Consider the following 24,065-nt stretch of genomic DNA (forward strand, 5'->3'; position numbering starts at 1 on the left):
CGTACATGTCACTATAGGTGACTTCTGACTTATGAGTTAGCATATGTGATGAGATATGGATAAGTCGTACATGTCATATGTGATGAGATATGGATAAGTCGTACAGGTCACTAGAGGTGACTCTCGACTAATGAGCTAGCATATGTGATGAGATATGGATAAGTCGTACAGGTCACTAGAGGTGACTCTCGACTAATGAGCTAGCATATGTGATGAGATATGGATAAGTCATACATGTCACTAGAGATGATTCCCGACTAATGAGCTAGCATATGTGATGAGATATGGATAAATCGTACAGGTCAATAGAGGTGACTCCCGACTTATGAGCTAGCATATGTGATGAGATATGGATAAGTCGTACAGGTCACTATAGGTGACTCCAACTTGCGTGCTAGTATGAGTTATTAATCACATGATTATTGATATTGCTGATGAGATGCTGTGTTGTGGTATATTTATGGTTTACTGTTGATATACTTTTGGTTTCACATTGATACGTGGTATGATTTTCTGGAAACTATACAGTTGTTGCAGTGAGGGGTTATAATGCTTTAGATGGTTTCTATTAAAATTTCATTTCTAGGGCCACTCACCCTTGTTTTGTTTTCACCCTCCAGGTTTTATTAGCTGAGCTTTTTTATCGTCGAAGATTCGTGGCAAGTCTTGGTATTAGAGATTACCTTCGATGTTATGATTTTCAATCCACTCTACTGTACTTTACTTATGCTCTGACGTCACGTGTGAAAAATGTTCATTTCCGCTCACAGCGCACTCTTGTATTTAGGCACTCTTAGGTTTAAATTTATTCACATTTTTCCACATCATCATACTTTATGGTTTCGTCACCCTCCAGGTGTCGGCCAGCACAGCTCGATCTAGAGTCCTAGTGGACATTCCGGGTCGGGGTGTGTCACGAACCCTGTCGGCTCTCTAATCTAATATCTTATTTAACAAATTTATTGTTTGATTAAAAAAAAAAAATATCGTACTGTACTCTTTATGTATATTTTTAGAAATAAAGAAAGTAGAATGACATTTTGTTAGATAACAATTCAATTTTTATCATGTTATTTTGCAATATTATTTTTCTTTCGAAGATGCCGCTATTTGGTTCCCATCAACGAGAACCATTAATTGGCGACCACAAAGACAAGAGCTAGTCAAATTAACAAAATAAAATAAAAGATGAAAGTGGAGTTGAGATGTCCATATATTTTCAGCGCCTCCTTTATACATGTATTCTTGCATTGTTTATTATATGGAAAAATTTGAATCAAAGCTCGAATACGACCCTTAAGAGTTGCTTGACCCACAAGCACACCACCATACTTTTTGGATAACAACTCCTCTTAATATAATTACTCTCTTTTTAGTTTCTTTGTTTTTGGTGTTCGTTGAGAAATCAACCACAAGCAGATAACAGAGGTTCTTAAAACACATAACAGTTCGTGTGTGATTAATTGTAGCTCTTTCATATCGGGTGAAACATGAATGTGGGTCTCACACGTGGGCCCCAGCTTGGTGTGAGAGAACTGCATAATAGAGCGATCACACTTAAGACGTTCAACTAGATTTGAATTTATCGCACGGGTCTAGCATGTTGATTCCATTGGTCTCTAATAGAGAAGAGGGATTCTATTGTATAACCAGAGTATTAATCCTTGTTGCATGCTCAGAAAGAGAGAAGGCGATATATCTCCACTCATACTCAAGGTTTTGGTCAGATAAAAAAGCGGTAAGTAAATGTGATACAAATAACACTCGTTCAAAGGGAAATGAGTCATGCACAGATAAATTTATGATAGCTCTAATAACCTTGCTTTCTCACATCATGTAGCTATACTTGTAGTCCAAAAATTCGTTATTTCATATCTGAATTGGCTGAATTATTTGACATAAATGTTAATTATACAAGATAAGTCTTGCTTGGGGTCTCACCTTATCTGTCAGCTAATCATTCAATTAACAGTGGCAGCTAATTAATTCTTCATTCTAGCAAGACTCAGCCCTTGTTGCCAATGCTTCGCTTCTTGATCTCTTTATTATGTTCCATTACTGCGTCATAAACGTCAAGTTTGCTCGCTTCTGCAATTATTTCACAAGCTCTTCCACCTGGCTCCTGAATTCACTAGTTTGAGATAAGCCGTCTTGAAATCATTGAAGAACGTATCTGGTCCTCGGCATACTTTGTGATCCAGCTGCGCAGGAAGCAAGATTCTCTTCAGTTGGATATGAATAAGAAACAGATACTACACGTACATAAACATAGAGCATAGGCTACTCTGTCATTTTTCTAAGCTGATGGCTAAGTATGCAACAGAATTATATATCTATTTTCTTCCGGAAAAGGGTGAAAGTAGTCCAGGTTTAACCAGTGGGAAATCAGACGTAGCATGAATCAAATAAAATGCACATGGTATTTCAGAAACGTATGTGTTTTGCTTGCATGGATCAGGAAATTTCTAATAACTTTCTGATCGCTGGAGCATGACATATCAAGCAGTTATGCAAGATATGTTAGATCATAGTAATACAGAAGTAGGCCATCGTTCTAAAACATTCGCAATTGTTGCGTCAACCCACCGTGACAAAACCTTTAATTCCTCTCCTAGTGTAGAATATTAAGCAGAAATATCAACTCTTGCATATGGAAATTGTGAATGATCACAATTATCCCAACTACTGTGAGGAGCTTGTGGATTTATTTTCATTGAATTTAGATTTTTCTGTTTTAAATAATGGCTCTTTCTTTTTCTTTGAAGTCTTCTGACCAGATAATATTCATTTTAATACGTGTATGAGTAACTGGGTCGAGTCTTCAACTGGCAGAAAAAAAGTGCAGATTAAAGTTTTTGAAAGGAAATAGACGTTAAGCATTCATCATCCTTGGCAAGTGCACGGTCTGAGGGAAGGCCAATCATGCTACCTGCATGCAAAGAACAGAATCAGGAATCGAACAACAAAAATTGATATTTTGACAAGAGAAAATAATTGTCTATCAAGTCATGGATTTTCAAAGCCGTGTGTATAAGTCACGATACTTTTTTTCCATGCTATCGTTGATATCATGATAGAAAAAACAATGGCTTTGTTAACCAAGTATTTGATCAATCATACTTGTGCATCAAAATGAAAAAAAATAATCTCATTGAAGATTAAACAGAAATTTGAAAGTTCTCTCACTCTCATTACTCCGTTGTATTCCTATGTTTCTATTGTTGCTCAGTTATCGTGTTGCAACACAAATTCCCCAATAGTGGGAGCTTGGGCTGAGTTTCTTTTAGGCCTCGTTTATTATGCACCTTATATCCATGTTACTGTTATTTTACCTGAAGATGGTTTTGTCAAGCAGAATTTTGAAGTATGTATTGTCGAAAACAGTTGGGTTCCCGAAACCTTTATTTCCAATAGTATGAGCTCCTGACAGAGCAACAAGTTCCTGAGTTCTGAAAAAAATATAAAAGGTCATGTTTCCCTTCAACTCCGTACGTACCAAGGCAAGTCAAGGATAATAAAGTTTGATAAAGTGGTTTACTTATAACCATATAACAAGAACAGAAATCAATTAAATGCAGAAACTAAGTAAATCTATCAACAAAATGTCCATTGATATCTCAAGGACTATAATCTTCGTGCATATCTGGTTTATTTTGAATACAACGAAACAACCACACCTCGTCCACCAAATGCAAAGGTTTTAACATATACGAACTTACGACAAGCCTTTTGTTTGAAAGCTTTGCTTCAGACCAAAAGCATCCAGAGTTTCTTCAGGCAGTTTTCCTTCAGGATCAAGCTCCCTGATCCCAGTGCACAAGGCTCCCGCTTTACGCAGGGTTTGGGAGAGGTGAATGTCGGCTAGCCTTACCCCCATTTATGGAGAGGCTGCTCCCAAGTCTCGAACTTGAGACCTACCGCTCATGGGCGTAGGCACTTGCCATCGCACCAAGTGCGATCTCTCAGGATCACGCTCCCTGATGATAAAATAAATAAAAAACAAGAAAAATATGAGAGATAGAGAGAAGTAGCTATTCACGACATCATTTCTTAAAATAGGAATTACCAGCTTTTGGTAGCATTAGATTGATGTTCCTACAAGAATTAGAAACTCTTTTTTTTTCTTTTTCTTTCTCCTTATAGTGTTTGCGTTAACACTAGCAAGATTCAAGCATGATGTTGGCTTTTTCCCCTTGATGCATCTTACTTTGCATCTAGTCTGCCCAACGGGACTTGGATTGTTGGACCTCCACATATTGAAACTGCTTCTGCTCCAGCCACAGCAATCATGTCTGTCCAGGACACTAGTTTTGGAAACACCCACATGTTAGCTCAGAACCAAAACACCGGCACTACTGAAACCTAGACAAACGTATCTAGTAGATGGAAAACCTGGGTTGACTGCATCCACCTCACTCTTTGCTTTCTCTAGAATCTACCAACAATTCAATCCACCGAGGAGTTAGCTGGTAGAAGATCATATAAAATAATTTGTTTACTCAATCACTATGCAAAAGATTAAAAATTGGGAACTCGATGGAAACCAAAAGATTGAATCAGCACACATCTATATATAAAGTCAAGAAGGGGCATGCCTTGAAAGGACTTTTAAGACCTTTGTTTTCTGGTCTATCTGTTGGCGTGAGTCAATGCTATATTTCAGGAATTATATGTGTATTATTTGGGTATGTAATCATGTGATTAATATCCTATAGAATTAGGATTCTAGTTTCCTGATTTATAGGACCTCTTGTACAACTATATATATTCCTTTGAGAGAGAAGAATAAGATATACATGATTAAACCCTAAACACATACTTTTATCTTGGCATCAGAGCAGGTTTCGGCCTGTCTCTTCCCAAACCCTAAAACAAGTGAAACCCAAGCCGTGCATTCTTCAAAGATTGCATAAGAAAAAAACAAATCCTGGTGTTCTTAAAATTTGAACCCAGAAACTAAACAAAATCCTCGTGGCTTTGTAATCATCAAAGTTACATCAAAATTTAATCTTGCCAAATCACGATCAACCTGGTGTGATGGCAGAAGATAGAAAGACTCGAGAGTTGGTTACCATCCAACCTATGTCCAGTTCGATGGAGTCCACCAACATCAGCGGCATACCGTTTGGATTTCGGATGAGTGATATGAACTTCGAAGTTGGGTCGAAGATGAAAGAGATTCATGCTTCTGGACTTGGCGATCTTGGCTACCTCACCGGGAAAATTTCAATGGTCGATGAAGACAGCATGGCTGCTATAGCAGCAAGTTAGCCTAAAGTAGGAACTGGCGTAACTGTTGTTGCAGCAAGTCGATTTGGGCCCAGGGGTAGCACAGCTTCAGATCATGACTTGGAGCACAGTAAGGATGCAGCAGCCAGAGATAAGGACTTTGGTTCAATGTTGTCCCTAATTGAACTAATTTCAATGATTGACGACTCTGAAGATTCAGGTAAAATGGGTACTGCTTTAATGGCATCCACCACGCGTGACTCTGGTTGGATAATAGATTCTGGGGCTACTGACCATATGACATACGATGCATCCTTGTTTCACCACATGACCTCCCCGCCCAAGGAGAATGTCATCACAGCTAACGGTGATGTGGCTCTTGTTATGGGAGCGGGTTCTATTTCTCTTACTCCATCTCTATCTCTGCATAACACACTACTTGTTCCATCATTATCAAATCATTTACTTTCAGTTAGTCAAGTCACCGAACAGTTAGAATGCGTTGTGCAAATGTTTCCTACCTTTTGCCTTCTTTAGGATATACAAACACGGGCAATCATTGGACATGGTACTAAGAGGAGAGGGTTATACTACGTGGATGATGTGATCGCAAGCCGAGTAAATCAAGTCTGCAGTGGTCACAGTAATAAGATCAAGATAATTTGGTTATGGCATCGTCGACTAGGGCATGCTTCTTTTGGTTATTTGAAAAAATTGCTTCCATCTTTATTTAGCGGCGTTTCAGACTCTCATCTTCAATGTAATGATTGCATTCTGGCAAAAAGTCATCGTGCTTCTTATCATTTGAGTTTCAGTAAAAGAACGGTACCGTTTGAGTTAGTTCACTCCGATGTGTGGGGTCCTTCCCCAATAGCTACCAAACATGGAATTCGTTGGTTTGTTGTTTTTATGGATGATTGCACAAGAATGACATGGCTTTATACAATGAAACATAAAAGTGATGTGGGTCAAATTTTTCAACAGTTCTACCGGATGATAAGAAATCAATATTCTTTTCCGCTTAAGGTTCTCAGGTCTGATAATGGTGGAGAATACCTTAATTATGAACTTTCTCAGTTTTTCCAGGAACACGACATCCTTCATGAAACTAGTTGTCCTCAAACTTCACAACAAAATGGTGTGGCTGAGCGCAAGAATCGCCATATCTTGGAGACCACTCGCGCCCTTCTCATTGGCGCTCACGCACCTCATTCTTATTGGGCAGATGCTGTTACCTATTCCGTTTATCTCATGAACCGAATGCCTTCCCGAGTCCTTAATTTCCACACCCCGATGGAAGCCTTTGTGGACCATGTCACTTTACCGTCCTCACTTCAGTTATCGCCACGCATATTTGGATATGTGGTCTATGTGCATCTTCACAAAAACCAACGTAGTAAATTGGATCCATGTGCCGTTCATTGTGTATTTTTGGGATTTAATGGCCAACAAAAGGGATACCGATGCTATCACCCATCGACTCGACATCTATATGTCACTATGGATGTCACATTTTCTGAGAATGAAATATTTTTCAGTGATCAAACCTCTTCTACTCTTCAGGAGAGATGACTACAAGTGAAGATTATAGTTGGTTTGATATCATCCCTACTTGGCAAGACAGTGGAAGCAAACCGAATTTGGGTGCAAAAAAAGATATGGAATTTGGGGACTTACCAGATGCAGCGACAAAGGAGCAGCAGCCCATTGATGCCGAGCTGACCAGGCTTGAGATAGATGGGTCGAATGGAATTGTTGCTGGGGAAAATGGACAACGGTAACAGCAGGCCATTGACCAACAACAGTCCACTGTTGGACCACGGCTACACCATGGTACTGACCAACAGCAGCCCACTGATTATAGTGGCAAGTCATGGCAGGAGCAACCCTTTGATAAGTCACGGCAGGAGCAGCCCACTGACGCGACTACTGGGTCGGAAACAATCACATTAGATAATAACCCTCATTCTCCACTTGTAGACGCCCATGTCCTTGAGGAAATCCATGAGGTACGTTCATCTCAATCTAATGAGACTCATAATTTGGCTACATATGTATTACCTCTTAGAGAAAATCGTGGGAAACCACCTGACAGGTTTTCTCCGAATGGAAAAGTAAGATATGCAATTGCATAATACATGTCTACTCATCAACTATCACCCAAGTACTAAGCCTTGGTGAATAAAATGGAAGGAATTAAGATACCAACAAAAGTAGAAGAGGCCCTGAGAGACCCTTAATGGACAGAAGCCATGGAGGTAGAAATGGAAGCTTTGCAAAAAAATGGAACATGGAATGTGGTGTCACTACCACAAGGGAAGAGACCGGTGCGATTTAAATGGGTGTTCACCATCAAACACAAAGCAGATGAAACCATAGACAGATACAAGGTAAGATTGGTAGCTAAAGGGTACACACAGACGTTCGGGGTTGATTATCAAGAAACTTTTGCTCTTGTTGCAAAAATGAATACAATTCGTGTTCTGTTGTCCTTGGCTGCTAACTTTGATTGGCCTTTGAAACAATTCGACGTGAAAAATGCTTTCTTGTATGGAGACCTGGAAGAAGAAGTGTACATGGATTTTCCACCTGGGTACGAAGTGCCAAATGGAGCTGGCAAAGTGTGTAGACTTCGGAAGGCCCTTTATGGACTTAAACAATCACCTAGGGCGTGGTTTGGAAGATTCACCGATGCAATGAAGAAATATGGCTATCAACAAGGGAATGCAGATCATACTTTGTTTATCAAACGGAAGGGGAGTAAAGTCACCTTGGTAATAATCTATGTGGACGATATGGTGGTTACAGGTGATGATACTGAGGAGATGAATGAATTACAAGAGCATCTCTCTTCAGAATTTGAGATGAAAGATCTAGGTGGCTTGAAGTATTTTTTGGGAATTGAAGTCGCTCGTTCTCGTGATGGTATTTACTTGTCTCAACGAAAGTATGTGCTGGATCTTTTGACTGAAACTGGGATGTTGGCATATAAGCTAGCAGAAACCCCCATCGTACAGAATCATCATCTAGTAATTTATCAGGATCAAATTCCTACGAATAAGGAGAGGTACCAGAGGTTAGTAGGAAGATTGATTTATTTATCGCTTACAAGACCATATATTACATATGCTGTTAGTGTTGTAAGCCAGTTTATGCACTCTCTTAGTGAGGATCATATGGCAGCGGTAATGCGGATACTTAGTTATTTGAAAGGTGCATTTGGAAAAGGATTGATTTTCAGAAAACATGGGCATTTGGAGGTAAAAGAATACACCGATGCTGATTGGGCTGGGAACATCACTGATAGACGCTCTACATCAGGGTACTTCACATTCGTTGGAGGAAATCTTGTGACTTGGAGGAGCAAGAAATAGAATGTGGTTGCTAGGTCCACAGCAGAGGCCGAATACCGTGGCATGGCACATGGGATTTGTGAGTTATTATGGCTCAAAATTCTTCTCACAGAGATAGGATTCAAGCCACAGGGACCTATGTCATTGTATTGTGATAATCAAGCTGCTAGGGAGATAGCTAATAATCCTGTTCAACATGACCGTACCAAGCATGTGGAGGTGGATAGGCATTTTATCAAGGAAAAGCTAGATGTCAAGTTGATTGACATTCCATATATGAGGTCAGACGAGCAGTTAGCTGATATGTTAACCCATGCAGTGGCTGCAAGGGTGTTTCAAGACTCACTTGTCAAGTTGGGCTTGAGAGATATCTACGCACCAACTTGAGGGGGAGTGTTGGCGTGAGTCAATGCTATATTTCAGGAATTATATGTGTATTATTTGGGTATGTAATCGTGTGATTAATACTATAGAATTGGGATTCTAGTTTCCTGATTTATAGGACCTCTTGTACAACTATATATATTCCTCCGAGAGAGAAGAATAAGATATACATGATTAAACCCTAAACACATACTTTTATCTCTATCAAGTTCATAAACGATAGAACCATCCATACCACCTGCAAAGTTAACAATAGCCATGAAGACGCATTACAGTAATAGTAGAGCACTTGTAATTCCTCATTTGAAAGAAATTTGGACAATATATCCGTTGTTTCAATGCGAAACATATCAGTGGCAAAATGATTGTACCATCAACCACTCGTGCATCCCCGATCCACAAGACCCAAATGGGTATTGCAGGAAGTGTAGGAATCTTAACTCCAGTTGATGTTACTTCAACTTCAAAAGGCAATGAACTAGCAAGGTCAACGCATATAGATATCTGCACCTAAATTATCATCAATTTGAAAGGTCCCGGCATCATGGAACACCAAACGAAGCACGCCGGCGGCCTTACCCTTCGTCACCACCTTCCTGATCTCCTTCTTCATAAGCTCATATTCCCTTCCATCCGACCTTCCAAATGCCACAGACAAAACCCAGTAATTACATTACACAAAATTAAATCTCTTCAAACACGAAAAGATCAGAGATTTTGTTGACTTCTCCAACCAACCAAACAGATAATTTAGGGTTATGTTAACTTTTACCTGAAGTGGTTGCACTGACGGCGTGGAGAGGATTGGCACGAAAATTCACCGTTGAGGGGGATTTGGCGGGAAAGATGAAGTTGAACGGGAATACGGTGGAGGAAGATGCAGGAGAGATGGACGTGCTTGAGGAGCAAAGGAGGAAGGCGGTGGAGGTAGTTAGCGCCATATCTAATGGATGGTCGAGGTAATGAGAAAGGAGATGGATTGTCTCCTCTTTCCATACCCTCTCCATTCCTCCCGTTTTATGCGTTCACAGTTAAGCTATGTCAACATTTTATATTAATTTTTTTATAAAAATAATAAGACAAAAAGCAAATGTTGACGTGGCTTAACCGTGACTACACAAAACATGAGAGTATGAGGAAGGTATGGAGAGGTGAGGGCATATAATCCATTTCCAATGAGAAATGGGTTTGTTGTCATTTTAAGAAGAGAGATATATGTAGGAAAAAGGGCCTCATCCCATGTGGTCAAGTCCATGGGAAATCCTACACCCAATCTATTCAAAAGGCGTCTGTCAACTCAATCCAAACTTAGGATCTCTTATGGACACCCAATTCAAATTTGGGATCTTTTCCAACATTAAGAAGGGATGTATCGTTCATTGACGAGTAAGGCAATTCAACATGGGTCTCCCTTTGTAACGTTAGGAAGAAAAGTATTATTAGACAAGTTAACTTATGACGTGATAAAATTTGTTCAAAGCCGCCAGAGCAATGGAGCAATGGTTTAGCTCTGGAGCTTATCAACATGTAAGTAGTGATAAAGTTTGTATTTTGGTGTCTTTTGTCATTGTTTTGGTTAGATTTCTTGGGGACTCGAAATGACAGAATGAATAAGGAATGTTGCAGGTATTTGACGGCTACAAGGCCGTGCCATTACATCAGCTATAATTTCATTTATATAGGAGTGTTTGTAGGGTTTTGGTACATTGCCAATGCAAAAACCTCTCTCTAAATTATGCTAAAGGATAAGCATGTACTATGAAATTCACCTACTCTACTCCAAATTTAATCCTAACCCTTCATTGGGGTTTTAAGTGATCTAATCTGGAGTGTATACTTGTCACTAACTTACACACACAAACTTTAAATAGAAACTAGCCGTTAACTCTAAAACTCTTTGTTTCTTCTTTCTTCTTCAACTTAGCAGCAAACTATCCGTTGGAGCTTCACCTGCTGCCTTCGATCCTTAGAACTAGAAGCAATTTAGGTTCCAACACCCCCCTCTAAATTGGTTATGGTTGTCACTCCAAGCAATCCCCTCAGGTAATTGAATCTATCATTTGAAAGAGCTTTTGTGAAAATGTATGCGATATGTTCTTCTATCTTGCAATAGTGTAACTTGATTGTGTTCTCTTGCAATGCTTCTCTGATGAAATGATATCTCATTTTTATGTGCTTTGTTCTATGATGAAAAACTGGGTTTTTAGTCATGGCGATTGCAGAGGTGTTGTCACACAGAAGTGGTGTGGCATTAATTTGCAATTCACCAAAGTCCTTGAGTATGAATCTCAGCCAGATGGCTTGAGCTATTGCTTCTAAGGCACTCACATACTCTGCCTTAGCTGTGGACAGTGCAACACTTTGTTGTTTCACTGATGCCCAAGAGAAAACCCTTGAACCAAAAGTGAATGCATAACCTGATGTGCTTTTGCAATCATCTTCACTGCCACCCCAGTCACTATCATAAAATCCAATTAGGATAGTTGACTTCCTTTTTTTATACTTGATTCCATAGTCAAGTGTTCCTTGCACATATCTTAGCACTCTCTTAGCAGTCCCCATGTGTATCTTAGTAAGATTCTGCACAAACCTTAATAGTAGACTTGCTGATAACATTAAATCAGGCATTGTTGCAATTAGGTACAATAGACTTCCAACAATGCTTTTCTAGATACTAGAATCCACAGCTTCACTTCCATTATCATTCTTGAGCTTCTCATTTGCAATTAGGGGTGTATAGGCAGGTTTGCAGCCTTTCAAACCAAATTTCTCAAGCAATGTTTGAGCATACTTCTTCTGATGAATGAAGATGCTAATTCCTTCTTAAATTACCCCAATGCCAAGGAATTGATGTAAGAGGCCTAGGTTTGTCATCTCATACATCTTTATCATTTCTTCCTTGAATTCTACAATCATAGCTTCATCATCTCTAGTGTAGACAACATCATCTACATAGATTGATACAATGAGTGTCTTGTTATTGTTTTTTGTTTTTGGTGTAGAGGGTAGCTTCACTTGGACTCTTTTGAAATCCTTTCTCAGTGAAATAAGAGTCAATCTCACTGTACCAAGCCTTTGGAGCTTGCTTTAGGCCATAGATTGCATTCCTTAGCTTGTATAACTTATCTGGAAATTCTTCACTTGTTCCACAAACACCTCATCTTCTAGCACTCCATTTAGAATTGTAGATTTCATATCCAGTTGGTGTAACTTCCAACCCCTTTTAGTTGCTAGGGCAATTAAGGTCCTTATAGTGTCTAACCTTGCTGATGGAGCAAAGGTTTCATTGAAGTCTACACCTAGTTTCTATGAGTAGGCTTTAGCTACTAATCCGGCCTTGTTCTTTTGCATAGAACCATCTAGGTTTAGCTTGGTTTTATACACCCATTTCACTTCAATCACAGACTTGTCACCTGGTCTATTCACCAGTTCCCAAGTGTCATTCGTTTCTATCATTTGTAGCTCTTCTTTCATTGCCTTCTTCCAAGACTTATCTTTCTCAGCTTCCTTATAAGTCTCTGGTTCCACTACACAAAAGTTACAAGTGGCATATATTTCTTCCAGGCTCCTCAATCTCACTAGAGAGCTTGGTGTTGTAATCTGTGAATGGTTTTGTAACATCCCACATCGACCAATGGAGAAGGGGTGATGTGCCTTATATGTACATGCCCACCTCTATATAGCACGAGGCCTTTTGGGGACTTACTGGCTTCGGATTCCATTGGAACTCCGAAGTTAAGCGAGTTCGGGCGAGAGCATTCCCAAGATGGGTGACCTACTAGGAATTTATCATGTGAGTTCCTAGAAACAAAACCGTGAGGGCATGGCTAGGCCCAAAATGGTCAATATCATGTTACGGCGGAGTCGGGATTAGGATGTGACAGAATGATATCAGAGCCATTCTGTCGTGTGGTGCGAGTGTGTCGACGAGGACGAGCCCCTAAGGGGGGTGGATTGTAACATCCCACATTAACCAATGGAGAGGGGGTGACATGCCTTATATCTACATCCTACCTCCATATAGCACGAGGCGTTTTAGGAACTCACTGGCTTCGAGTTCCATTGGAACTCCGAAGTTAAGCAAGTTCAGGCATGAGCAATCCTAGGATAGGTGACCCACTGGGAAGTTCTTGTTGAGTTCCCAGAAACAAAACCGTGATGGCATGGTCGAGGCCCAAAGTAGACAATATGGTGCTAAGGAGGAATCAAGACTGGGATGTGACATGTTTGATTGTGGACTCATACTTGCTTGCTGTGGAGTTCAGTGTGTCTCAATATTCTTTGTAACTTTTTCTTGAATTGAGGTCTCAATAGGTTGTCTTGTTTCTCTATCATTGAGATCAAGTTGTAAAAAGGCAATGTCTTTCTTTTTTACACTTGTTTCCCAATTCCATGTGGAGTCTTCATCAAAGATAACATCTCTATATATGTTTATCTTCTGAGTTGACAGATTGAAGATCATGTACCTTTTTTCACTAGTAACATAGCCCACAAAAACACATTTGTTGCTTGATTTCTCCAGCTTCTGCCTTATCTATAGAGGTATGTGAGCATAACATACTGAGCCAAATACCCTCAGATGCTTCACAAATTGTTTCTTTGCACTGAAAACTTCAAATGGTGTCTTTTTGTCTAGTGTTTTGGTAGGGCACCTGTTTAACAAATACACTGCAGTATACACTGCTTCACCCCATAAAGAATAAGGCATGTTCTTTTTATGCATCATTGACTTAGCCATTTCAACTATAGTCCTGTTTTTCCTTTTTGCAATGCAATTTTGTTGTGGTGAGTATGCTACAATGAGTTGCTTCTCCAATCCACATCTTCACATAATACATTAAACTCTAAAGAGGTATACTTTCCTCATTCTTAGTCTTTTTATCTGGTGTTCACTATGCAATTCCACGATTGCTTTGAACTTCTAGAAGATCATGAACACTTTTGACTTAAACCTTATGAAATACACCTAACACATCCTTAAGTAGTCATCAATAAAGGTTAGAAAGTATTTGTTTCCACTGATTGTTATAGTTTGCATAGGACCACACACATCAGTGTGACTCAATTCAAGTGGCATATACGTCTCTGTGATGTTTTCCAAACACCACCCTTCACAGGTTTCAGTGCAATGATCCAACTATGGTATACCTTGCACCATTTCATACTTTTGCAAATTTTGAAGACTTGTCATGTTTAAATGACCAAGTCGCTTGTGCCATAGCTTCATTGAACCTGTCACACTTGCTTTCTTTGCCATTTCTTCAAAATACCTCAGAATGAGTGAAAAGCTTATGTTTTTCACTTCCACTCTAGTCACTAGATTTGAGAAAGACTTGTCATCAAATATTTCAACCACAATTACTCCAAAGAGTAGGAAATAGCCATGCTTCATCATTTGGCCAACACTGAGTAGGTTCTCATCCAATTGCACTAGCATAGCTTCCCTTATGTGTATTCTCCCTTTCTTGGTTTCAATAACTAGAGTTCATCTTCCAGTGGCTTTAACAATGTTCCCATCTCCCATTTTTACTTTTCCTGTGAAACCAGTGTCAATGTCAATAAGTAGTGACTCATGTGCAGTTATATGGTTGCTGTAGCCACTATCAATGTACCATAATTTAGTGTTTTTTTCAACTTTGGCGCTGAATGCACATAACACATTTATTTTTTCTTCCACTTGATTTGCATAGTTCACATGTTGCACATTGTTTGACATGCAATCCTTTATGAGATGCTTCAACCTGTTGCATTTGTGGCATTTAGGCTTGCCCTTGAACCAACACTCCCTAAAATGGGATTTATCATAGTGCTTACACAACTATTTGGTTTTGGGAGCCTCACTGGTGTTGCTGCCAATGTTAGATCTAGGGTTTTAATACCCCTTTCCTTCCCATCTTTCGAACTTGCCCTTTCATTGTGGTTTCTGTTTGCTTGCACCAGGTTGACTATTAGAACCAATATTGAGAGATTGAAAAGCTCTCTTAATGGCAGAGTTAGCATGCCTTTCAAGTCTTTGGTCAAAGACTCTTAAAGATGCCATCACATCTTGCACACTAAGAGTTTCCGTGTCTTTGGTTTCTTCAATAACACTCACTATTGAATCATAGGGTTTAATCAAGCTAATCAATAGTTTTTGGACAACTCTTTCATTTGGCAGTTCTTCACCATAGGTTTTCATTTGGTTTACAACATCAAATAGCTTAGAAAAGTAGCCTTTCAACAGTTCATTTTCCCTCATTCTTGTATATTCAAAATTTCTTCTAAGGGAATGAAGCTTTACCTTTCTTACTTTGGTGTCTCCTCTGTATTCCTGTTGTAAAACCTCCCAAGCTCCCTTTGCAGTGTCTTCATTTACTATCCTTGGAAAGATGGTATTTGAAACAACTCATTGGATGATCCATTCGGATGGTGGTCATCCTTATTCTCCAAAAATCATAGTTCTCCCCATCAATGATAGAAGATTTTAGCTCACTGCTACTGGATCCCTTCATTTGCAGGCTTAAAGCTTGAATTTTGGGGTTGTAGACAATATCTGAGTACTCCCAAAGATATTTGACGGCTACAAGGTTGTGCCATTGTATCAGCTATAATTTCATTTATATAGGAGTGTTTGTAGGGTTTTGGTACATTGCTAACTCACAAACCTCTCTTTAAATTGTGCTAAAGGACAAGCATGTACTATGAAATCCACTTACTCTACTCTAGATTTAATCCTAGCCCTTCATTGGGATTTTAAGTGATCTAATTTGGAGTGTACACTTGTCACTCACTTACACACACAAACTTTAAATAGAAACTAGCCGTTAACTCTAAAACCCTTTGTTTCTTCTTTCTTCTTCGACTCAATAGCAGACTATCCGTTGGAGCTTCACTTGCTGCCTTCAATCTTTGGAACTAGAAGCAATTTAGGTTCCAACAAGTAGGTCTATTACTGGCCTATGATGGACTAGAAAGACCTAATAGAGTAATCCTTATCTCAAATCGGAGATGGTAACGGGGCGGGAACAGAAAACGGGAGACAAAGAAAGTTATATCTTTGTCTCTTAGAGTATGTTGTTTTGGGTGTTTTTGGTTTTTAGAGATGTATTGTTGAGTCTTAAACATTAAACGTCCAGCTGCTTGAGAGAGATAAATGGAATTCCACTTCATTTTGCAATATTCAACTATATTGAACACTCATTATTTACAGAAAAAGCAATGCCAAGAAATATATAAAGAACTTGAGCTAAGAAAAAGGTAACAACTAAGGTTACAAAATTTCAGTAAATGGAGAAAAATATACAAAAATATCGGAGATAAACAATGTGTACATGTTTCTTATCTTTAGCAAATGTTATCTTGGGCTGGAGAGGCGCACTGTAGAAAGATAGGCATCGTTGTTGCAGTCTGATGGTCATGAGGAAGTCCTCTTCTCACTGATCAATTTGAAAAAATTTGTATAAAGATGAGACCTCGTTGAGTTGGAAGCTGGAGGCTAAGAATAGGATATATACCTTCAAGCATTTGGACAACCTTTTTCATTGATGGTCTCAAAGACATATCTTCTTGTATGCACCACTGAGCAACCATAATGGATGTGTGTACCTTAGCGTCGGCTTCATCTTTTCCTAGTTTTGTGTCCAGGATGTCCTTTAGTTTGCCTTCTTCCAACATCTTGAAGGCATAAGATGGAAAATGGGATTTTTTGTTCCTGAAGTTTCTGTCGAGTCATAGTTATATTCTCCCCCTAATGATCTTTCACAATAGCATTCCATAGCTATACATATCACTCTTCTCTGATATTGTGTAGTTGATCCACTTCGGTGCAAAGTACCCATGGGTTTCTCTTAACTTTGGGAAAACATGGCTTTACTTCCTGGTCATTAGCTTTGCCATACCAAAATTTGAGACTTTGGAAAACCAAAATATGAGACTTTGGCAAGGTAATTAGTGTCGAGGAGAACATTTTTAGGCTTTATCTCACAGTGAACAATCTTCATGGAGATAAGCTAGTCCTTTAGCCGTACATAATGTATGTTGAATCTTGTCTCCCAATCCAATAGGAATTCTCCATTGTTTTTCTTGAAAATCCAGTTATCAAGAGATCCATTTACCATGTAATTGTAAACCAGAAGTTGATGACATCCTTCTGCATAGAAGCCCCTGAGCAGGACCAAGTGCAGATGATGGATGCTGCCAATGATGCTAACTTCAACTCCAAACACTTTCTTTCCTTGACCACTGCCTTCCAACTTCTTCATAGCTAGTTGAGTCCCATCTGGGATACTCCTTTGGTAAACAAAGCAAAAACCTACTTGGCCTAGCTTTAACGAATAGTTGTTAGTTGCAATTTGGAGATCTTTGTAACTGAAACATCCAACATCCAAGTCAAGTCAGCCTAACAGAGTTAGTCTACATCTGCTTGACAGGGGTGTTGAAAAATATTAGTATTTTATGGTTATTTGATTATTTAGATTTGCTTGTTAATTAATTTAGTATATGGACCTAGCCCATCCAAATTAGCGTTTCTAGGTTTTGTTGTGTATAAATATAGGTTATAGTTTAGTATGAATAACAAGTTAGTCACAATGTAGCCTTTTGAGATTTTGTTGCCATTTCGGCATTCTTGTTTGTTTAGTAATATTCTTATTATTTTGTAGTCTTGTTCATTGCGCACTCTGATATTCAACTGTTGCTACCATCTTATATACACTCAGTTGTGTATCTTTTTGTGTTTACAACACTTATCTTTTGAGAACTAACAATGAGTTGATCTTGTTGAATCCTAGTAGCAGAGTCAAGATTAGGATCTCATGATCTTCTCACATTTGACTCTGTGTTTCGGGAATAATGAGAGAGGGAAGAGGGTGAGACCCATCCACGAAATTATAAAAAAATCATGGTCGACGAGATATGGCTTCACTTGACGAAGCCAGGGAAATAACACTATAAGAATGTCAGACGAAACCACTTAGTGAAAGGTTTTAAGTTCGATTCTCGCCAAAGACGAATTTGAATCACATTATTGCTAACTCATCGTGATAAATCCACCCTCTCTCCTTTAGTGTAGATAATATTGATTTGTTCAAAAAAAGAATGTAAGACGAAAGGCACAAAAGCTATTGTGCTTTCTGCTATAAGGGGCACTTATATTTGTGCCATATGTTGTGGGCCATGGTGCAAGCGCGTTTAATGGGTCGGTTTGTGCAAGAACTTGAAAATTAAATAAGGAAAACAATTTAATCGAAAATTCAAAAAAAAAAAAGAAATCAAATGAAAAATTACTTATAAATAAAAAAGAAAAAACCAACCACATTGCTTTCGAAGTGACAACGAGAAAATCTCAGGTTAAGTTGAATATGTATCGTCGACTAGTCAAGCAAGAGCACGTGAGTAGGTGGCCAGTCAAAGTGAGTAGATCTCAAATTAAGTATGAGCAAGCGGCAGTGAGCTGATGCATAATAACGTTGTTGAGCAAGTGGCAGAAAGACAAGACGAAGAAGGAAGATCCTGCGATGATTAGAGAAGTAAAGTTGAAACCTATGATCGAGAAGGGAGATTTGGCGAGAGACGTCCTTGAAAGAGCAAGAGAAGAATTGAGAGAGAAAGGAGAAATTTAAGGAAAAGAATTAGTGTAATGCTATCCACACATGTCTTTTTGCTCCCAACACATTCCTTTCAATTTTTTATCATCACAATGAATTGAAGAATATCAAGGACAAAAAATTAACAGAGAATGTATGACCATATGAAAGATAAAAAGAAGTGTGTGAATAGTACCATTAAAAATTATAATGCAGCTTTATCTTTTGCAGTCCCACCGGAAAAAAAAATTAAAGATACAAACCTCGTAGTGGAATGAGGAAACTAATTTGATACAAACATCATATTTGGAAACATATAACCCAACTAGGGGTGGATTGTTTTATATTATATATTATTGTGCCAATCCAACCGTGCCATACCAATTTTATGTCAAATTTTTGTGACAATCGGTAATGACACAATATTTGTGCCAAACCGAGATTTTCTATTATGGTATTGGTGTTCAATATCATTATCCACAATACTGAAAAAAGTAAAAAATAAATTTGTTTGTTTTATCTCCCATATCTTCCCATCGACACTCTATCTTATCGATTCTAACCTTCATCTTTGTCTCTCGATCCCAGCTCTCCGTATCATACTCTCCGACGAACTGTGGGTCAATTGTAAGGTGATTTCTGAAACCCTAAATCAATAAATTTGTTAGTTTTATGTTTAGTTGATTCTTCAACTCAAAGTCTGTATGATTATTGGTTGTTAATGGTTGATTTGGACCTATATTAAGTGGTTATAGATGGCTTTATTCATTTTACCAAAATGAAATGGTAAAATATGCAAAGGTAATCCCATTTTGAAGTACTTACCGATCCTTAAGCCTCCTCCCATTTCAGGCTTCAGCTTGTCACTTATTATCTTTGTCTGCCATATTATCTGTATGTATATTCCTAATACCTTAAGGCCTCGTTTGTTTGACCTCCTTAGTTAGGACTGGACTGGCTAGGACTAATAACCCATGTTTGGTGCAAGCCGGGATTAAGTCGGACTCGTGCCGACTAAATCCTTCGTTAACTGGGCTTTGCGAGAGCCCCCGAAAATGAGGGGATTGCTAGTCCCGTTTCCCCGCTTCCCCTCACTTTGCCTCACCCCACGCCTGAGAACTTGCCCTCCCACTGTCTTTCTCCCCACCTCCCTCTCGTCTGTCCATAAGATTTCCAAGTCAGAGACCCAGAAAACCCAAAAAAGCCAAAAACCCAGAAACCGAAAGCAGATTCATAAAAAATATACCAAATTGAAGCTGGGAGTGACAAGATTACGATTCTACCTGAATCGAGGCCAAAAGGAGGTCGAATGTGGCTGGAAAATGGTCTGGAAGTCTCGGCCTGTTTGGGCTTCTTCGAATCCATGACAAATTCGAACATGCAAAGCTAAGATCTTGGTCCAGGGATGGTGAGGAATTTTTTGGCGGTGCTAACTTCATCCAATTCAACGAGGGTTGGCCGGAAAACACGTCGGGAAACCTGCAACTCGTCGGGAAAAATGGAGCCGTGAGGTTCCGTTCGAACAGCGCACAGCTAGAGAGGAAGGGAGGACAGAGAAATAGAGACTGGAATTGATAAGGAGCTTGACCGGGAATGAGAGAAAGACAGGAATTGAGAGGTCTGGTTGGAAAAAAAGAGGGAGAGGGTGGGACGAAGAACTGAGAGAAAAGGGAGAGTGGGACGGAAATGGTAGGAAAAGAAGGAGAAAAAGATAAGATCATAATAAAATATTAATAATTTATAGATTAAATAATATAATATTAGAATTTGTTATTATCCCGCTTCTTAGTCCAACACTGCACCAAACACTTCACTAAGTTAATCCGACTTAGTCTAGTCTAAGCCAGTCCAGCTTAATCCTTGAAGCTAGTCCAGTCCGAGATAGTCCAGCGCAACAAACGCACCCTAAGGGTCTACTCTCACTTTCTCATAATTTTCATGATTCTACTTTGTGTTGGATAATATAAATGATTATGATCATAATACACATGTAAATTCAATCAATTAGATAATACCCAAATGCATTAAACACATATATCAATAAATAAAGCAGTAAAAAGGAAAAGGTAAAGAATAATCTGGCCTGTGATATCAAGAGAGGCATGTTGTCAATGTCCTAAAGCCGTAGACGCCTCACTACGTGCTGGTTATAACGGCTATCTACAACTCTAAGATACAACCCTTGAATCTCACAGCTAATCCATAAGCACGATTATGGTAGACGGGATGTCAAGTAGTGATCAATTGCCCATTGATGATCATGATGAGTAGAAAGATAATAAGGATTATATATGAGTACTGTAGTAGGAAGAGAAGGAAAACATTTGAACATATGTTAACCAATTTGTTCTGTTTGAGGAGTTCTCTATTTATAAAACTCTACATATCCCTTAATAAGACATGACTTCTCTAATGGATAAGACTCTTCATATTATTATTTAAAATAATAATAAATAAAGTTTTGAATCTTTAATAAAATAAAGTAAATAACCAACAATCCCCCACAAGATTCAAAACTCCACAGAAGTGTAGAAGACATAAACATATAGATACTAATGGAAGAAATTTGGGCAACTTGTATACCATGCAATGGGTGTAGGTGTCTTTTGGACTTGAACCTAACTTAGTGTTAACAACTTTCATTTGAAGGAATCATAGTGAACTATGTCTTGAACTAGACTCCTTTTGACTAGATTACTAAATGTAACACACATGGTACCAATCGAAAAATTGGCACGGGTTAGCAGTATTTATGGCCATGCGCTTACTCTTGATTCTCATGAGAGTTATTAGAGAACAGCCTAATCCTTACAGTCGCGGCCTCACAACTACTCTCAATTAGGTGAGTTTTCCAAGAGTACATTTGACTTGTACCCTGCGAAATTGCCTGCCTCAAAACTCATTCAGGATTAATACCCTTCCTAACGCCACATAAAATAGCACTAAAGTCCTAGGGTAAGCAAAAGAATATCTCTCATGGATATCTTCATTATAATATGAGTGCTATAATGAGTCACGCAATATGGATTGTTTCTACCACATTGAACTTCCTTCATGGGATCTCCAATCATAGAAGTTGGGTTTCTTCCTTAGGTGACTCCCTTACGGGCTTAAGCATATCCCCCTCGACAATTTTGTAGTTAGTCTCCATGAGACATGCAGATAAATGGCTAACAAATCATTTTATTATGATTGCCTTCACAAGGTATATGTAGGTTTTCTTTCTGGTCGTATATTTGATCATCAGTAAACCTACGTTATAACTAACTACAAGCTAAAAAATATTTTAGTCATAATTTCACATATAAGTTGCTTAAGGTGCATAATCATCATAGCTTCACTAGAATAAACATGGAGACAAGCAATGAAACATACCCCCACATTATGGCGCTTATTAGAAAATTAATTTCATGAAAATGTCAAATCAATTTCAGTATATATAAGATATCAAAAGTAAGAGTAAATTACACACACCTTGAAGAAAAGTTTAATATTATTTGTTTGTTCTCAAAGAGTAACTTACATGTCTTGCAATGAAGAGAAAATATTAATCTACTCTTGTGACTTTATTCTCATTGTGATACCAAAGCTCAACAAAGCAAAACTCAATCAACATATAGTTCACAATTTGTAACATTTGATTAAGAAATTAAGAAATTAAGAATTTAATAAATTGCGATAATTGATCACACAACCAAAATAACAACACATATAAATTCATAGCGTTTTCCACGACAATAGAGATGTAATATACAACTTTAATTGTTGGATAATATAAATGATTATGATCATAATACACATGTAAATTTGATCAATTAGATAATACCTAAATGCATCAAACACATATATCAATAAATAAAGCAGTAAAAAAGGAAAAGGTAAAGAATGATCTGGCTTGTTATATCAAGAGAGACATGTTGTCATTGTCCTAAAGCCATAGACACATCTCTACGTGCCGGTTATAACGGCCATCTACAACTCTAAGATACAACCCTTGAATCTCACAGAGTGTCTAATCCATAAGCACGATTACAGTAGACGGGGTGCCAAATAGTGATCAATTGCCCATTGATGATCAAGATGAGTAGGAAGATAATAAGGATTATACATGAGCACTATAGTAGGAAGAGAAGGAAAACATTTGAACATATGTTATCCAATTTGTTCTGTTTGAGGAGTTCGCTATTTATAAAACTCTACATATCCCTTAATAAAAGACATGACTTCTCTAATGGTTATGACTCTTCATATTTTTATTTAAAATAATAATAAATAAAGTTTTGAATCTTTAATAAAATAAAGTAAATAACCAACACTTTGAAACTTAGTGCAACCAAAAAGGTTACATCAATTTTGATACTTGGTCAAGTGGTTGCATTACAAATAGAGATTGAGAATAAAAAATATGCTACCAATACTACAGTGCAAAGGGTGGCTTCTACAGTAATGTGGAAATTTAACAAGTATTGGGGGAGTTATGAGAATGTGAAATCATTTATTATTTTTCTTGGCCAAGTTCTAGACCCTTGTTATAAACTTCAATGATTTTTATCAACCTCAAAAAACTTGGATGGAATGATAGTAAGGTAGATTGAATCCTTAAGGAGATAAAAAAAATGTTTGCTTGTATAATGAGTATAGCAGGGGTTCTTGTTTTACCACTGGGGCTTCATGGAAGATGTATGTGGAACTCAATAAGGAGTTCATAATTCAAGTTTGTTGGGGTGATGAGTATAAAGTTGAAATGATGGAGGTTTTGGTACGGTGATTGGGGCTCCATTGACATAGTAATTGATATAGAAGTTTTAATGCGGTAACCATACCGAATACACACTAAACACAACATGCCACATTTGAAGCTTTTCGTGACATGTACTTGTGATGAACTGATAAGACAAACGCATGCGCTTGCATAATTGAAATCTAAAGCACGATTTTTATCTATTGTGCTCTATGAGTTCATGTCAGGGGCCAGATTTTTGCTTTTAGTGCTCTCTGAGGCACGAAAACTTGATGCGTGTTCTTTGCAAATGAAAATACATAAGTACGATCTTTTAATTATTTGTACTTGTCATGTTAAAAGCAAATATAAGTGGCACGATGTCACAAATGTGTCCATTAATCAGGAATTTTGTCACGAAACAGTTATTGGTGCCATTCAATATCAGTAATCCTCATTCTGAAATGGATATTCACAGATTTCTTTCTACATAAGGCACGGTGATTGTGCCCACAATGTGCTGGGACATATTTATTTAGTATTTGTGCCCTGCTTAGGCACGAAATTATTGTAAAGTAGAGAACACAAATAATTGCCTATTGTGCTAAATATCGGTTGAGAAGGCACAAATCTTGAATTGTGCCCTTAAACCAATATCGTTGTAGCGTAATTTTGTTCGGTTTGACAAAGTGAGAAGTTTGAGGGCCGGGGAGAGATAGAGGACGCCGTGAGAGAGAATAAGAAAACTAGGAATACTACCATAGTGAGAAGTTTTACGGTAAATAACAACAGATAAAATTTAGTTACATGTGTAAA

At 38.3% G+C, this 24,065-nt stretch overlaps 1 protein-coding gene and 1 long non-coding RNA gene across 2 annotated transcripts; both read right to left on the reverse strand.

The window, feature by feature from the left end:
* Nucleotides 1-1,771: 1,771 nt before the first annotated feature.
* LOC139198339 (uncharacterized) lies at nt 1,772-2,932 on the reverse strand. The gene is made up of 2 exons (XR_011583752.1): nt 2,872-2,932; nt 1,772-2,201 (listed from the first exon to the last, which is right to left on the reverse strand). It is a non-coding gene; the product is annotated as an uncharacterized lncRNA (long non-coding RNA).
* A 396-nt stretch (nt 2,933-3,328) lies between these two features.
* LOC103441493 (putative L-ascorbate peroxidase 6) lies at nt 3,329-9,598 on the reverse strand. The gene is made up of 7 exons (XM_070826298.1): nt 9,338-9,598; nt 9,167-9,204; nt 4,596-4,628; nt 4,393-4,435; nt 4,208-4,304; nt 3,720-3,803; nt 3,329-3,449 (listed from the first exon to the last, which is right to left on the reverse strand). Exons 2-7 carry the CDS (start codon nt 9,197-9,199, stop codon nt 3,329-3,331), a joined length of 411 nt encoding a protein of 136 aa, XP_070682399.1. The 5' UTR covers nt 9,200-9,204; nt 9,338-9,598.
* Nucleotides 9,599-24,065: the final 14,467 nt, after the last annotated feature.

Source organism: Malus domestica, chromosome 08 (genome assembly GCF_042453785.1).
Source record: "Malus domestica chromosome 08, GDT2T_hap1".
Classification (NCBI taxonomy): domain Eukaryota; kingdom Viridiplantae; phylum Streptophyta; class Magnoliopsida; order Rosales; family Rosaceae; genus Malus; species Malus domestica.

Bases quoted from the DNA above. Each gene is read 5' to 3' on its own strand.
- LOC103441493 (XM_070826298.1), bottom strand. From the start codon at position 9,199: ATGGATGGTTCTATCGTTTATGAACTTGATAGA. The intron at 4,436-4,595 runs GCATGCCCCTTC...AATTGTTGGTAG, and splicing joins GTCTTAAAAGTCCTTTCAAG to ATTCTAGAGAAAGCAAAGAG. The intron at 4,305-4,392 runs GTTTTCCATCTA...TTCCAAAACTAG, and splicing joins GGTGGATGCAGTCAACCCAG to TGTCCTGGACAGACATGATT.